The following is a 17,786-nucleotide window of genomic DNA, read 5'->3' as shown; positions in this document are numbered from 1 at the left end:
TCAATTTTTTTTTCACAATTGAATCCCGTGGCATCGAATGAAGCTTTGAAGCTTTGAATTTTTTGGGTCAGTCCTAGAAAGTGTTTCTGGGAGAGGGATGTTTGGGGTGCTTTGCTTGGCCTGCTGCCCCACGACCCAGCCCCGGAGAAGCGGCTGAAAATGGATGGATGGATGGATGGATGGATGGATGGATGGATGATTATCATATCATCATATGTTTGACCTAAAACAGTGCAAATTTGACAAACCATCACAAGTTACTAAAACCAGAATGACAGCAGCAAATATTGACAATGCAGCCCCATTATTTGCAACCAGAAATTCGTTTCCATTAATTTTGCATTAGTGGTGATGGATTCACTGCACAAAGGATGCTGGGATACCTTTGATGCAGACCAAAATGGTGGTGCGACGAGATGGTGTGACAACCATGCTCATATCAAAACAGCCAATCCAGCAGCATCCACAGGCAATCAGCGAGGCGGGGCAGATGCAAGTTTATGCGCATTGGTCGCATATAGTGGGGCTGCACCGTAAGGGTACAGTCACACATTAGTGAAATTAACAGTGGCAAGTATTCGCCTCCTCTTCACTTCCACTGGGAAAGCAAAGTCACATTTTGGCTTCCTGTGGAGTTCAACTTTGGCGAAGTCGCAGCCTCCAACATTGATTGTTGCCGTGTCTAACCAGCTGATACTGTATAATACTGGCCATGAAAAATACAAACTGCCCAACATACTGTAAGACATGCTTTCTTGCTGACAGTCAGGAAACAGGAATGTATTCACTGCTTCATGGTATTTATTAGCAAGCTAGCTAACATAAGCAAGCTTTTTGTGTCCATCACATCAGGCTCTGCCTATATTCAGCACCAACATTGCCTCAGCAGGCAGCAGTCACTGACCTGCATTCACTCATGTGTGACCAAACCCTAAAAATGTATGCCTTTGTAAAAAAAACAAAACCAGTCAGTAAGAAACTACAGTTGCTTTGAATGCTTCAACAATTTGAATGCAGTGGCCTGAAATTAATGACCTCAAATCATTTCACAATAACATTCCAGCTTAACAGTCTATGTCTTTTTTCTATGTCAGTGTGCTTTGACGATTGATTATACTACAAGCTCCCTCTCTGATTGTGTCCTCCAGGCCTGCAGGTGGTGCTCAAGTCCATTATGAAGGCTATGATCCCCCTGCTGCAGATTGGCCTGCTGTTGTTCGTGGCCATCCTCATGTTCGCCATCATCGGCCTGGAGTTCTACATGGGAAAGTTCCACACTACCTGCTACGACAAAGTCACACGTAAGTAAAAAAGAGTACTATTGTTGCCATCAGCCACACAGTAGTAAAGCAAGTCAGACATGTTTGTAAAAATCATTAAGTTGAGACTGTTAAATGTTCGAATCAACTGATTTGTACATTTGCGTTCTCACATACAGCTTCACCAGGTAATGTCTAGATCATTTTTGGTTTGCAGTGCACATGTGAAAGAGGCTTTGAAGTTTGAGGTCAGGGTTGGTGAGGTTCAAGGGGCACTCCATTTGAAATTCGAAATTTGAAATCCCAGTTCACGTGGAACCTACCAACAGAGCCATCATTAATGTTATCTGTAACACCTTTGCCTTTCCTACTGTGTGTAAGTCAAACTGTCTGCTGTGAGAAAGGTGGGTCAGTTTATCTACACCACCAGCCTCTTTGTTGGTAACAAACAATTGTGTTTCCTGTTACTTAATATTTGTCTTTCTCTCTTTGACCAGGAGAGCAAGTGGACGATAGCCCATGTGGCACATCGCCGTCGGCCCGGATGTGTCCTAATGGCACAGTGTGCGAAGGTAGCTGGATTGGACCCAACTACGGCATCACCCAGTTCGACAACATCCTGTTTGCTGTGCTCACCGTCTTCCAGTGCATCACCATGGAGGGATGGACAGACATGCTCTACTACGTAAGTCAGCCTGTCCAGTGAGCCAAACTTTGCTTTTAACTTTTAATAACATGTACACAGCACAACATCCAAAGGTCTCAACCCCACCCACAATGCCCTGTTATTGACATAAACAATAAAGTCCTGTGTTCGCATTAGAAAGCAGCAAGCTGGCTAAAGCTTCCATCAGAAATCTTTACCTTTTACATTTTATTTGTGCTGTTTATAGAATTGATTTGACCTATATATCATCATGGAAAAAAAAAACCTGAATCACAACCAATTACAACTTAATTTGTAATTTCTCAGTTGATTTTGATCAAGCAGCGACCTCCAAAGCTGAAAAATGAAGCCAATATTGAAGTGCCAAGTTCCTTGAGAGGCCACTTGAGGCTGGCTCCAAAAGCAAGTCAGTCCCCATTGTCCTCCATGCTAAAATGTCCAACTTTACTGCAGAAATAAATGTGTTGACAGCCTGTTGGTGAAGATTCTCAATCATCCAGGTCATGGTAATCTTAAGTGCTATATCGTAGGCAACTGGACTTGCTTTCTTTCTAAAGAATACATTTCACCTCTCTCTGAAGAAGCCTCTTGGATGAGAGGTGAAACGTCTTCAAGAAACTCAAGCAAGTCCAGTTGCCTACGATAAAGCAGTTAGGATGTTTACAGCCTATAGCTAATTTCCACCTTTGTGACAACTGTATGCAGGGTGGATTTTTGTATAGCTCACCCATTTCAGTTTTATACAGGCTTAAAGTTACGCATTATTAAAGGCGTGGCCGCTTTGAGTGACAGGCTGTCTGCGAGCCGTCACTACAGCCTATGAGTCAGATCCACCAACCTATCACAGCAACTGGCCACGTATCATGCCGACATTAAAGGACGCCTTTTTTCATTGGTTTCTGACGCCGCAAGTCTCTGCCCAAGTGCCGGATTTCGACAACTTTGGAGTGGGACCGTGCTCTTAAATCAAGAACAGACAGGCGTTGTAGAAAGCGGCACCAGTCTAGTGATGCTGAACTTATAGCCCGCAGGCCAAGCTTGGCCCCCGATAGGATGCTTAAAATAAAATAAATTGATTCACACGGGGATTTTTTTTGTGTGTGTGTGCTTTTAATATAAATACAATACCAGAGTGTGTAAAAACCATCAAAAAAGAGCTTGTTTATCAAAAAAAATTGTCAGGAGAGGAACCCCCAGACCCCCCCGACAGAGGTCTGGTCTATGCCCCAAATGTCCTCAGTTCTTGGAAACGCCTTTGCACACACCTGACCTGTGCAGGGCTGCTGTGTCTGGCCCCTGGCCTCCTGTCATTTTGCAAAGTGGTCCCCTAGCAAAGCAAGTTAAGTATCCCTGAATTAGGCTGCTTTCGGCCCTCTGCATCGGGACCCCAGTGTGCCAACGCAGTGGCCTCATTGAAACATATGAGTAGGCTGTGTTTGATGCAGTTTTATTGTTGGTCTGAACGCAGTGTTGTAAATAATATTTTATCTACAAAAAAGCCAAACCTATTGCAGATACTGGTTGCTAGCTACACTATCCATGCCAACAGAGAATCTGCCATCATCAACCACAAATCTTGTCGCTCCACTCACAGTTGCAATGTTCTTTTTGTTCACTGTGAAGTCTCTTAGGTTTGTACTGTATGTTTTTTAGCAAACTGAAGGACTCGCGGGGGAGGGTGGGTGTGGGGGTTGGTGATTGGCTTGAATTTCATTTAGCTAAATGAGGCATAAAGTAGTTTGAGATTTGGTTCAAAACACCATTTATTTGTCCAAAAGCCATTTTCCATTCCCCTCTCTCTTTATCATTCTCTGTTTGGCTTCCTTTATCCGTCTTCTCATCTGTCCTTTTCCTGCCTTCGGAGTCGCTCTCCCTCCCTCTCCGCCTCCTTCTCTTCCACTCTCTATTCTGGTCCGTCTCGCTCTATATTTAACATCTTTTCTGATGGATGGAGGCTGACTTCCACACTCACAGAGGCAGTCAGGAGGAAACCAATGAAAGTTTAATAGAGAATGGGCTGCTCGCACTGTACCATGCAGTATAAAACCTAACACATGCACACAGCACTTCAGCAGCAGATAATAATCAGCTGATAGTCCCATAAAGGCATTACACGGGTAACAGAAACACAATATTCTCCAGTAACCTGATTCCACTGATTGTCAGCTGTGTTTGTGTAGTGAAAAAAAGGAAGTGACACAGTGTCAGGCAATTCTGTCGCTGCTGATGTGCTCACCAGACACCTCAGTGCAATCAATGTTTTTGAAAGCAGGAGATGCTGTAACGTAACACGGCGCATGGCGCGTGTCTCTATGTTGTCGTTTCTGCATGTAATAGTTGTAGTCGTGTCTCTGAGCCAGCGTAGTTTACATACTTGAGCTCTCCTTGGCTCTTGTGCAGTCCAGAGAAAGTCCAACATCTATCAGTCCATTGTTGCACCTTCAGTCAGTTAGCTGTACTGATATTAACCTGTTTGATTAAAGGGACAGTTCACCCCAAAATCAAAAATGCACATTTTTCCTCTTACATATAGTGCTATTTATCAATCTATACTGATTTGGTGTGAGTTGCAGAGTGTTGGAGATACCGGCCGTAGAGATGTCTGCCTTCTCTTGAATATAATGGAACTAAATGGCACTCAGCTTGTAGTGCTCAACACGCCAAAAAATACATTTGAAAAAGTCTTTCCAGAAATGATGACCTGATTACTCAAGATAATCCACAGACCTTGTTGTGAGCAGTTTCATGTAGGAACTATTTTCTTTCTACCAAACTAACCCCACAAACCAAATCACCGAGCAAAAGGAAACGTGCATCTACTCATGGAGTGGCTCGTAGTTGTGACAACAAGAGATTAAAACATTAATGGCGTCCTCCTCAGCTGAACTGTAACGTTAGCAAGCTCATTGGTGCTAAGCAAGCTAGCAGTAGATGCACGCTTCCTTCTGTGCAGTGATACGGTCAGCAGGTGAGAATCAGGTAGTTCCAGAGTCTGTGCAAAAGAAGAAAAGAAGTGCATTTTTTTTTCGTTTTTTTACCTTTCAGGTCATCATCAGTCTTAAGGCCCGAACATACTCGGGCGGAACATACGCGGAACGGACTCCGCGGAGGTCCGCGCGGACTCAAAGTGAATGTCCGCAAGGCCTGTGCGCACAAAGCTCAGATTTTACGACCGCGCGGACTCCGCTCCCCGCACCAGTGACTGCTCGGCATGTATTTTTCACATCACGGGGATTTTTCACGGACATTTTTACAGGAAACTACAACGCGGAAGTGCGCTCGACTATGGTAACCCGAATGACTGCGGACATTCCTCGCGGAGTCCGTTCCGCTTATAGTACGCCCGAGTATGTTCGGGCCTTTAAACAGTAAGAGAGTAAAAGAACATTTTGTATATCAGATGACCAGTAATAACACATCTGTCTGTGTCTCTGTTTTTTCTCCTGCAGAGTAATGATGTGGAGGGCAGTGCCTGGAACTGGATGTACTACATCCCCCTCATCATCATCGGCTCCTTCTTCATGCTCAACCTGGTGCTGGGTGTACTCTCAGGGTATGTGTTTTAAATATAATACTGTATACTTCTAAATGCTTTGTATACTTTAAATTCAGATTTGTTTATTATTGAAGTAAGCACAATAAAATAAAGCAAAATGACAAATGTGCCCTCAGTGAATTTGCCAAAGAGAGAGAGCGAGTGGAGAACAGAAGCGAGTTCCTCAAGCTAAGGCGACAGCAGCAGATTGAGAGGGAGCTCAACGGATACCTGGAGTGGATCTGCAAAGCAGGTCAGTGCGCACCGATAAACACACTGAAACACACTGCTCGTTTCCATCTACAGACATACTGTATGTGGGTAAACCAACCGACATCTTACTTTCTTATTTTCTTGTACAGAGGAGGTGATTTTGGCTGAGGAGGACGGCACAGGGAACTTTGATGGTAACTAACCTTTTCCTCTCTTCTTTAATTTTGTGCATGTGTGTTCTGTATACTGTAAGTGTGACTGAGACAAAGCATCAGGCTATTGACAGTAGGAGAGGCAGTAATAGAGTATGAAGACAGAGCTACAAAGTGACTTTTGTTCCCAGAGGATAAATAAGGATACCAGACGCTGTAGAATACCAAACCACGTTGAAAGAACTATGTCACTCCAGGAAAGATGGTCTTTTCATGAAACTTAGAAGAGTCTATACAAGAGAAAGACACAAATACTTTTTAAATTGGTGCCATATAACCAGAGGAATCAGAGGAAAAGGGCTAGGGCATTTGCTTTTGTTCAAGAGGTAGAAAACCTTTATCTACCAGAATGTGCTGCGCCGCAATGGACCAATAAACACTGTTTGGTTTTACAGTTTGAGTATTTTCAGCCAGCTTCTTATTCACAAATTCTCGAATTACAGGAAAACAGTGCACCAAAATATGTTTCTGATTACATTTTAAGTGGGAAATAGGCAATACAGTCACAAAATATTGGTTCATACTCGATCAACACTGCCTAGTTTTGCAGTCTGATCTGAGTTTGGTCTGGTAAGATCGAGGGACGCTCATCACAGTTCATTTACACATACGACCCACATTATTATGACACAAAGCCAGTTGAATATTGGCAAAATATCCCTGTTAGCTGAAGAAAAAGACTTGATTGGACGATATATGACTATAAATCTGAAAACACAGAATTGCTCAGTTAAATGTGTAAATGTGGGGTTTAACACAGTACACCCGCAAGTGACAGACTGTGGGAGGGGTAAGATGATAAAATTCCAAAGACATTTAGACATACAGATGAAGACACAGTCCTTTTTTTTCCCCTTGCCAGGTTCGAGGCGGAGGCCAACCATCAAAACCAAAAATAACAAGACAGAGCTGCTGAACCCTGAGGAAGGGGAGGACAACATGGGGGATGCAGTAGGTAAGAAAAACAGAGGGATGGATAGGTGTATGCAGAGGATGGAGACATGTGAAGATAAAATTTTCTTCAAAGCAAACTCACTCCAGTAATTTCAGCTCTGGACTGTTAGGTGCTCCAGTGAGAAGTTCCTGTTCTTTTGCAGGCAAACTGCAGCGCTTTGGTTTGTTATATGTGACGACATCTGCTGCGCGAAAGTAGTAAGAGAGTGTGGGCAAAAAAGCCTAATAAGCCTTATATAATCTTATGTTAATGATGAGCCTTATATCCCCCAAAGTGGGTGGGTCCAAAAAAAGAAATAAAATCAGTTAAACTCAACTATAGTCTGTCATGTCTCTCTCCGTCCCCCCAGGTTTTGCCCGCTCCAGTATAAAGAGCGGTAAGGATGGCAATTACAGTAAGAAGGAGCGGCGAATGCGATTCTTCATCCGCAAGATAGTGAAGACGCAGGCTTTTTATTGGACTGTGCTCTGCCTGGTGGGCCTCAACACCATGTGTGTGGCTGTGGTGCATTACAACCAGCCTGAGCTGCTCTCTGACTTCCTCTGTGAGTATATCCACACATGAAGCACTCAATATGCACAGAGCTACACATGCTGTACAGTATTCGAACAAAGTTTCCTGCAGACTACATGGTACCATCAACTACAGGAACTCTTCCAGGAGTCCTCTGAAAACCTCCGGGACTTTATGCGCTTTACAACCCAGGAACTTGGCTCCAGTTTTAGTTCCTGGGTTGTAGTTCCTGGCACCCAAGAAGTTGCTAACCCAACAAGCACAACCCTTGAGACTGCAACAATTTGGGGACAGACAAGGGTTAAATTGAGCCACATGGGTCTACACTACATTATGTTTTCACAGGGTTTCATTTTTTCTGTGAATGGATTTACTTAAAATCTTTGTAGCAGGTCGGCAACCTCAGTCTAGGTGGTGGCAATGTGCCGTAACGCTGGCTGCCTCCTGTCAGTCACTCACAAAGGTTCCAGCAGCTTAAGGAGAGTTAGATATAAGACTGTTAAGACCTTTTAATGCCACTCAGAATTAAATTTAAGGCCAATTTTAAAATAACCAAAAGAGAAGAAAAAAAAACATGAATCAACACCATTTCTGTAGGAGACACTAAATCAAGTGGGCCACTTCAAAAAATGACTGAACCCAAATGAAAGGAGGCTGGAGCACTCGATAAAATTGCAGAGCTTTTAATAAGGTGCAAACAAACTGCTGTGAGCACCGATCCAGTGTTTTTGGCTGAAGCGCAAGAGTGCCTTTCTTTGACCAGTTCTGTAGGGTTTGGAGAAATTTTGCCCCAAATGGTAATTGTAACACAAAACATGACTTTGTCGCGTGACAGAGTTGAGGGTGGAACAGAACTTGGAAATAGTTGGCATTTGTTGGCGAGTTTTCTTGGCAATTTTGTGTTTGTCACTCTGCATGTGGGATTCCACTACCTTGAATCCCATTGAAAAAGTACACCAGCCTCATATGCGTGGCCTTGTACTGGTTTAAGATATGCTGCAAAATCTTGGTTAAATAGCCAATTTTCATCGAATTTGAAATTCCTCATGTCTTCCGGGGATACGACAGTTATACAATAATATAGTTTATTACAAATCAAGACCTTATTTTTGGGGTGGTTAATTCACAGCCTTTTAGGACTTTATAAAGAGCCGAGGAAACCCTCATCACAGGCTGGTGGCCGGGTCTAACCCGTGTAACAGTCATCAACAGAAAGTTTGCAGATCCGGCAGAGAATCGGTAGGGGCAGGAATCTCTAGGTACCTCACAATTCAATTCAAAGTGCTACAATACGAATATAAAACCATTATCAGTGCTTTGTGATGCATCAATTTTTTCTTTTTTTATTTCTATACATGATTTATTTTTTTATCCATGTATGATTAATGGCTACTTTTACAACCCAGCGTATTTGTAATGATCCATAATTAAAATAAACAAATGAATTTACTCCTATTATCTCTTATTTATATAACAGTAGTAACTCGTTAGATGCAACTTGGATACAATGTGACTCTTGTCCAGGTTAATTTTCCCCTCAACTCCATAAAAAGCCAAAATGCTTCCATAGCCCATGAACGTAAACATGACACAATGACACATGTTTTACGTCCATTACTTTTTCACCATCCATTTGGTTCAGTTGTAAGAACGTGCAGCCCAGTCTTACAAAATTGTTACAGGCAATCATAATGTTGAGAATTGGGTTTTTAAGTTTAGCTGTTCCCTGCATTGAGACATAATCTTTCAAGGGAGAATCGCAAGTCATCGTATTGCTCTTACCTCCCAACCCTAGGAGTCAGAGTGGTCCCGGTACAGACCCATGCTGATGGGGTTTGTGCAGGCTAAATTTGACTTGTTACAGTTGCTAAATGAAGGTCTGTCTAAAGCTGCTTTCCTCTAGGCAAAATAGTCTAAAGGCAGATTACACCTCTCCCCCAATTTCTACAACGTAGCTTGACACTATGATTCCACTATGTCTGCACAGTCCGCACATTCTTTATTATCATCATCATCATCAGACCCTTGACATCAGACCCCCCTTTGATACAAATGCTGCATTCCAGTCAAAGTTGGAGGCCTGAATTTTCCAGTTTAGATTTCCAACTTCTGACCTCCAAGCATTCCAGGTGCCGAAGAATGTCAAGCATTAAGAAAAAATATGGTTGGTCATGACGAACTGTTGGTACATTGCCAAGTGTACACACACCTGAACTCTCAGCAGTGCTTCAGTGCTTCATCCTTCCATATACAAACGAAACAGAGGAAGATAAAAGATTTGTGCATTTTATTTTATGGCACTTGCATCCTTGAGAACACATCTAAATATTCCATTCACTGTCCTAATACAAAATACTGTAGTCTCCAAATACGTCATATATTTTATATATCATCATTGTGCATTTCTGTGTGTGCAGCCATTGTTGCATGCCTCAGACAACTGCTTCTTCATGAAGTATGAACTCCGACTTTGAGTTGCGTTTCATTGAACTTTTCCTTGTAGGCTATTGGGAGTTTTGGAGTTCCAAGCTGTCTGTAATGCAGCATAACTTTACGAATGTTTTGCTGGACTGAAGGCAAATATGGCCAGATCTACAGCTGAAGCCACAATATTTTACAGTTATCTCTCAGAACACTTTTCAGTTTAGTCACCACTGCTGTCCACACACACCTCGTCCCAACCTGAATCATCTTTTTACACTTCAGATCGACCATTTCCTCCCACACGTGCAAACAAAGCAGTTACAGTTTTAACTCCTTTAAATAGCAGAAACATGTTGCATTGTCTCTGCTAACCAGCATCTAGTCCATCATCACCTTTTTTAAAGTCTTCCCTCTGTTTTTTAGTCATCCTTGCTCAGATATAATTATAGTTGATGGGCGAAAGAAAATGCTTTTAATGCCTCCGTGCCAGTGCTAGCCATTGCCGGAATAATGATATTTTCAGGTTGTCTTTAAGTCAGTCCCATTCTTGTGAAGGTGATATCTTAAGAACTTTGTGAGGAAATATCTTAAAATTTGGCACAATTGTCCACTTGGACTTAACAATGAACTCATTAGATTTGGTGGTCAAAGGTTAAGATCACTGTGACCTTGCCTCCATCTCATTCTTGTGAAAATGATATCTCAAGAAAGCCTTGAAGGAAATTCCTCAAAGTTGGCACATACCGTCTCTTGGACTTAAAATGCTTTTTATGCCTTCACGCCAGTGATAGCCATGGCCGGGGGATTGATATTTTTGGGTTGTCATTAAGTCTGTCCCATTCTTTTGAAGGTGACATCTGAGGAACTCCTCAAGGGAATATCTTCAAATTTGGCGCAAATGTCCACTTGGACTCAACGATGAACAGAATAGAATTTGGAGGTCAAAAGTCAAGGTCACTGTGACCTCTTCTGTCTCCTTTTGTAAATGTAATATCTCAAGAACAGCTTCAAATTTAACACAAATGTTCACTTGGACTTAAAGATGACCTGATTAGATTTTGGTGGTCAAAGGTGAAGATCGCTGTGACCTTGCCTCCATCTCATTCTTGTGAAAATGATATCTCAAGGAGGCCTTGAGGGAATTTCCACAAATTTGGCACAAATGCTCTCTTGGACTTAAGAGTGAGTGGATTAGAATTTGGTGGTCAAAGGTCAAGGTCACTGTGACCTCACCAACATGTTTTTGGCCATAACTTAAGAATTTATATGCCAATTATGACTAATTTTCACACAGATGTCTGATAGAATAAAATGATAAATTGATGACATTTTATAGCCAAAAGTTCAAAGGTCAAGGGAGACATTCGGTCAATTTTGGGTGTCCCCCTTGAAATTGTGCTGATTGTGTAGATCTTTTGCACTGCCTTAGGGAGGATGTGTGTGGAGCATGTTTTCACAGACGTGGATGTAAACTATTAGACAAACTTGAGTGGTTTGCAGAGGCATACAACCATGAGGCGAGATTTCTACTTAAATATTTTTTCATTCTGGTGGCAGCCTAAAACATGACTACTTTAAGGTAATACATTGACGTATTCAAGTATAAGACATATCTTTGCCCTGCTGTCTTTGATTGTACTACAAATGAAATCCAATATGTTTGCTTTGCACATTGTTGAACGTTTTTGAATAACTGTTAACTAAGTACAGACAGACTTTACTCACTCACCTGTATCAATGATATATGTCACACTGACCTTATTTCATTCTTCATTTTAGTTCTAGCTGCTGCTGCTGACATGACCAGACTCACACACTCACTCTCACACACACAAAGACACACAGAGTTGTCCCTGGCCGGTGTCCAGTGTCATTAGCATATGAAGCTGTAGCTGCTGATGGAGTCCATTCATCACCAGACTGTCATACACCGCTGGGCTCGCACCACTATTGACTTCCACTCATCTAACTCTCTCTCTCTCTCTCTCTCTCTCTATCTCTCTCGCTTTCTGTCTCATTCTGCCACTCTTTTTCCCTTGCTTCTCTTTTGTTTCCTTCCCCTCCTCTCCTCACTCACTGTCTTTTTATCCTACCTCTCCACCTCTTGGTATTTCCGTCATCTACATCCCTCTTTCTCCGGCCTTTTTTCAACCCACTCTATCTCTGCATGACCTCATCTTCTTTCATTTTCACCTTCCTCTGTCCCCCGTTTAACCCACTCTCTCCTTCTGTCTCCTCTTACCTGCCCTCCCTCTTCTCCTTCTCCCTCTCCTTCCTCCCTCCAGTCTATGCAGAGTTTATCTTCCTTGGTTTGTTCATGTCTGAGATGCTGATCAAGATGTATGGTCTGGGCATACAGCCCTACTTCCACTCCTCATTCAACTGCTTTGACTGTGTGGTGAGTGCACACACACACACACACACACACACACTGTAACTAACAAATTGCGCCCATAACGATCATGTTTTGATGACAAATCCAACACTCCATTTAATCAGCAGATTTCAGAAATAGATTTTTCTCATGTTGCCCTGCGTCAAAATGAACAATGAGCAGATTCAGCGCCGCGCTTGTCACAAATACACGTGCAATAACTGCACATTAATTTGTCATTGTCGCAGAGGCTTATTGGAACGTTTAGTTCATGTTCTATGCTGGTATACTGTACATGGTAGAGTGACAGCGTACAATACTGTGTGCAGTCAGCAGTCAGGTAGCAGATGGAGTTGGAGATTCTAATTGCATTTGTGCAGTTGTCTTAGCTATAAAGTGCTTTTCTATTTGTTTGTGTTTGGTTGACTTTAATGAGTATTTACCAAATATTAACAAAAAAAAAAAAAACAGGAGTAGGTATAGCTGCGGCAAGAGCAGCTATGTGACCCGCCCACTAGCTGCATGACTCACCCACCATTAGTCCACAATCAGCCCCCTTCACTCCTTAGTCCAGAAGTGGAAAGCCTGAAGAAAATGTTAAACAACGTCACTAATATTACTTCACTGAATCTCCGTCTTTGTCTGGCTACCGCTGTAAAAAATAAGAAAACGGTGTTCTCTTTATTTAAATGTGAAAGTGCAATAAAATATTTTGCTCCTAAAAACAATGAATAATCTTGATCTTAATATTGATCAAAATAACTGATTATCATTTTGGCCAGAGTCGTGCAGCTCTAACACACAGTGACAGGCAATAATTAGCCTAAACATACGTACCAGCAGAAGAAATCATCTCCTCTTGACTTTCCAATAAACAAGTTTATAAATGAATTTATCAGTGTTCGTTTTTAAAATTGCATCTTGCACGTGCAGGTCATTGTGGGCAGTATCTTCGAGGTGGTGTGGGCCACCATCAAACCAGGAACATCCTTTGGGATCAGTGTGTTACGAGCTCTGCGACTGCTCCGCATCTTCAAAGTCACCAAGTAAGCTTCTCTTTCTCTCTGTCACTCACTCACACACACACACACACACACACACTGTTACATAATACATGCTTGTCCATCAGCATGCACAAACGAGACAATGATGATAATAAGCATCCTGATGACAAACTGCGGTTGTGGTGTTGACATGAAAGAGATTTTGGTGTTTTAATACGATGTTTTTTTTTTTGTAACATCTAAACACTTCTTGGGTTTTGGCACTTCGACACTTCTTTGACGCTCCCTTCAGGAGAAGTTTTAATTGGATTTTGGCTCATGCATATTGTTCTGTTTGTTTGTGTGGAGCTTCCCTGCTTGTCACGACGCTGATCATTTGGACGAATCTCACTTGAAAATGAGTCTTTTACCCGCAGCGGGCTTGAAATCATTAAACTAAATCTCTGAGGTGATTGCCAGCACAGTTTAAGGGGCAGTTCCCCACAGAGTTAGAGCAGGACAATACATGAGTGTTATTGTTACTGTCTTTTAATTAGATCTTCGACTCTCGGCCCAGGCCAGATGCAGCCAGGCTCTGCTCTGTGATGAACTGATGTTGGTTTGAGGAAGGATTGGCTTCAAGTTTGTGGGGCTGATCAAAACTCTACTGTACTACAGATGGATTGTACAATGGTTTAAATATCTGAAATAATAATAAATATGAAAATTTAAATACACTGGACATTGTTCTAAAAAATTAACACAGTTTTGCATGTTGTAAATTTCATAAACAAGATCAAAATAGTGTCCAATGATTAAGGCCTTTACACACCAAAGGCGTTTTTTGATACATTTAATTTGCACCTTTCTATGTTTTTACAGCATTGTTTTTGGCAAGAGTATTTTCACACAGAACACAAATTTTACGTAGCAAAAAAGCAACCATTTATTTTTCCAGAAAGAGGTCGAAAGAGACCACATTACACCAATGCTAGCTAGCATCCGTGCACCGGCTACCTTTCAAATACAGGATTGACTTTAAGGTTATTTTATTTGTTTTAAAAGCCATACATGGGCTTGTACTTCAGTATATTGCCCCATACCAGCTCCTGACCTCTCAGATCCCAGATCCTCCGAACAACGTCTTTTAACTGTCCCACCATCGAGGCTGGTGGGTAAAGAAGATTGTGCCTTTGTGGTAGCTGCCTTCTTCCTTCGGAATAGCCTTCCACTCTCAATTAAATGCTCCCCCTCTATTGATGCAATTAAGCAAAATCTTAAAACGTAGGCTACGTGTTTTCAGTGGCCTTTGGTTGTTTGTAGTGGTTTTAATATTTTAGCACTTTTTAGTATTTTTTCATACCGCTTTTATTCTGTTTTGTATTTGTGTACTTGTTATATTCCTACATATATGTGCGTCATTCTTTCATTTTGTACAGCACTTTGCTCAACTGCAGTTGTTTTTAAATGTGCTATTTAAATAAATTTCATTTGATTTTGATTTGATTTATCTGAGCTTTTGCGCCACGCAGAAAAGCATCAATTAATTACACTGTGCGGAACAGACGTCACGTCAAAATAGTTTTTTTTTTTTTTTTGCAATCAACTTTCTTTTTTTTATTCAGTTTGCAACATTTCAATAGTTACATTCATTTCAATAATTGCATTCATTTCAATAATTGCATTCAACATTAATATTGCAAACATACACTACACATACAACTATAGAACACATCCCTACCCGCCACCGGTATGCAGGATTGGATATTCAGTTTCTTCAGATCTGTGTTCAACAGCAGCAAAATCGACTTGGAGTAGTTGGTCTTGTAGCCAGACAATGTACCAAAGTGTTCTGTGATTTTCAGTACATTCGGAAGGGACCGTCGTAAATCAGAGAGGTAAACAAGTGTATCATCAGCGTACATAGAAATGAAATGTGATGTAGATCCTATTTTAATTGGGGCAACTAATGTGCTTTGCCGTATATATTGTGCTAATGGTTCGAGTGACAAATTCAAGATGGAAGGAGATGCTGGGCATCCCTGTCTAGAACCACGACATATACTGAAAAGATCGGAAAGGTGCCCAGCTGTGACAACCCTAGCAGAGGGATTAGAATATAATACTTATATCATTTTAATAAAATTTGGACGTCAAAATAGGTTTGCTTCCATCCTGCAGTTTTAATTCATGCATAAAAATGCCCATGGAAAAATCTTAAAATGTCGCACAAAGGTTTTATGCTTGGAGGAAGTAGTGAAGTTGGTTGATCAATAATATGTCAACATAGCAGCAGTGGATGGAAAAGCCCATTACTTCACAGGTTTTCTGAAAATTTGGTTAAAATTTTTGATATGTTTGGATGGACATCAAACTAATGTCACGACATGGCGTATCGCTGCCAGTATGTAACAGTTTTGATGCATATTGTTTCACATTTTAATGTCATTTATTCGTCACACCCTCATGTGTAAAGGCCTGTTTTCTCCCTTTACTCAATTTTTCTTTCATTTCTTTCCTCCCTGTTTTTTTGTGCGTGTTTTCCTCATCTCTCATTTCTGTCTTACCTTTAACACTCTATCAATCCTCCTCCTCCTCCTCAGGTACTGGGCCCCTCTTCGAAACTTGGTGGTTTCCTTGCTCAACTCCATGAAGTCCATCGTCAGTTTGCTGTTCCTCCTCTTCCTCTTCATTGTGGTCTTTGCCTTGTTGGGGATGCAGCTGTTTGGAGGACAGTCAGTATCAACACAAACTTAAAAACAAGCTCACTTCTCTGTTTTATCTTCATGTTTCTGTCTCTCTCTCTCTCTCTCTCTCTCTCTCTCTCTCTCTCTCTCTCTGTGAGTATGATTGTGATGGTGTTCCACTTTTTCTTCCTCTCAGATTCAACTTTGAAGAGGGGACCCCGCCCACTAACTTTGACACTTTTGCAGCAGCGATCATGACAGTGTTTCAGGTAGGAAAGACAGACTTATAGATACTTTTAAGGTCCTGTACCTAAAGTAATAAATAATAAGTATGATGTGGAGCGCATTGACCCTGTGATACTACTACTATGTCTCAGAGAATATAATTATCTTTGGTTTTATATATATTACCAGTGTGATTGAAAGTTACGCACTAGTGATGTACTGTATCTTCCTAACATGACACACACACTCGTATACATTTTCTGGGCGGCTGAAGCTCTTTTCAGGAGTGAAATTTAATGATGTCCATTGTTGTCTTGTCATCAGTTTGTCAGATGACTTGTTCGGTTGTCCTGACTGCAGTCTCCGTGTTTCTGTGTTCTCTCTGCTCAGATAAAGAGACGGCTTTTGTGAGGAGCCACTTGTGTTGCTCTGTTGTCTCTGAGTGACTCAGAGGCCAGCTGTGTTTGTGTGTGTTCTGAGTTTGTGCATGTTGATGCTCATGTGTCAGTATCTTTGGGCTCGGGGCAGTTTAAAATCAGTGTGTGAAATTTTGCCTCCTTATTATCCCATCAGTTATTTTCAGTCAGATTCTACTCACATCACTTTATTTTTATTTCAGTGTAACACACATAACACAGCTTCATTTTCAATATGTAATATGATGATGCCTTTAGTTTGTCTGGTTCTCCCATCAAGATAATTAGAAAAATAGAAATTGAATGCATTTAACCAATTTTCATTTTGACAATAAAGGTGATTTATTGTGCGTTTCCTTATTTTCTGTCACTTACATAATTTCATCTCTCTGTAGATCCTGACAGGAGAAGACTGGAACATGGTGATGTACGATGGAATTGAGTCCCAAGGAGGAGTGAACGACAAAGGGATGGTGTTCTCCATCTACTTCATCGTCCTCACACTTTTTGGCAACTGTATCCTAAGTGTGCACATATACAGTACAGGCCAAAAGTTTGGACACACCTTCTCATTCAATGCGTTTTCTTTATTTTCATGACTATTTACATTGTAGATTCTCACTGAAGGCATCAAAACTATGAATGAACACATGTGGAGTTATGTACTTAACAAAAAAAGGTGAAATAACTGAAAACATGTTTTATATTCTAGTTTCTTCAAAATAGCCACCCTTTGCTCTGATTACTGCTTTGCACACTCTTGGCATTCTCTCCATGAGCTTCAAGAGGTAGTCACCTGAAATGGTTTTCCAACAGTCTTGAAGGAGTTCCCAGAGGTGTTTAGCACTTGTTGGCCCCTTTGCCTTCACTCTGCGGTCCAGCTCACCCCAAACCATCTCGATTGGGTTCAGGTCCGGTGACTGTGGAGGCCAGGTCATCTGCCGCAGCACTCCATCACTCTCCTTCTTGGTCAAATAGCCCTTACACAGCCTGGAGGTGTGTTTGGGGTCATTGTCCTGTTGAAAAATAAATGATCGTCCAACTAAACGCAAACCGGATGGGATGGCATGTCGCTGCAGGATGCTGTGGTAGCCATGCTGGTTCAGTGTGCCTTCAATTTTGAATAAATCCCCAACAGTGTCACCAGCAAAACACCCCCACACCATCACACCTCCTCCTCCATGCTTCACAGTGGGAACCAGGCATGTGGAATCCATCTGTTCACCTTTTCTGCGTCTCACAAAGACACGGCGGTTGGAACCAAAGATCTCAAATTTGGACTCATCAGACCAAAGCACAGATTTCCACTGGTCTAATGTCCAT

General features: G+C 41.6%; 1 protein-coding gene across 44 annotated transcripts in view; it reads left to right on the top strand.

Annotated features, from left to right (window-relative positions):
* cacna1ab (calcium channel, voltage-dependent, P/Q type, alpha 1A subunit, b) overlaps positions 1–17,786 on the top strand; it is a 201,562-nt gene that overhangs the window by 87,216 nt on the left and 96,560 nt on the right. For all 44 annotated transcript variants that reach the window (XM_033623514.2, XM_033623513.2, XM_078166409.1 and 41 more), the window contains exons 5-16: positions 1,149–1,301; positions 1,757–1,944; positions 5,376–5,479; positions 5,599–5,714; positions 5,824–5,868; positions 6,749–6,841; positions 7,191–7,385; positions 12,064–12,176; positions 13,086–13,198; positions 15,739–15,870; positions 16,019–16,091; positions 16,859–16,979. In XM_033623514.2, coding sequence (XP_033479405.2) covers positions 1,149–1,301; positions 1,757–1,944; positions 5,376–5,479; positions 5,599–5,714; positions 5,824–5,868; positions 6,749–6,841; positions 7,191–7,385; positions 12,064–12,176; positions 13,086–13,198; positions 15,739–15,870; positions 16,019–16,091; positions 16,859–16,979 — 1,446 coding nt within the window. The remainder of the gene's footprint in view (positions 1–1,148; positions 1,302–1,756; positions 1,945–5,375; positions 5,480–5,598; positions 5,715–5,823; positions 5,869–6,748; positions 6,842–7,190; positions 7,386–12,063; positions 12,177–13,085; positions 13,199–15,738; positions 15,871–16,018; positions 16,092–16,858; positions 16,980–17,786) is intronic.

The sequence above is a fragment of the Epinephelus lanceolatus genome, chromosome 3 (assembly GCF_041903045.1).
Source record: "Epinephelus lanceolatus isolate andai-2023 chromosome 3, ASM4190304v1, whole genome shotgun sequence".
Taxonomy (NCBI): Eukaryota; Metazoa; Chordata; class Actinopteri; order Perciformes; family Serranidae; genus Epinephelus; species Epinephelus lanceolatus.
This window is presented reverse-complemented; position numbering and strand designations above follow the sequence as displayed.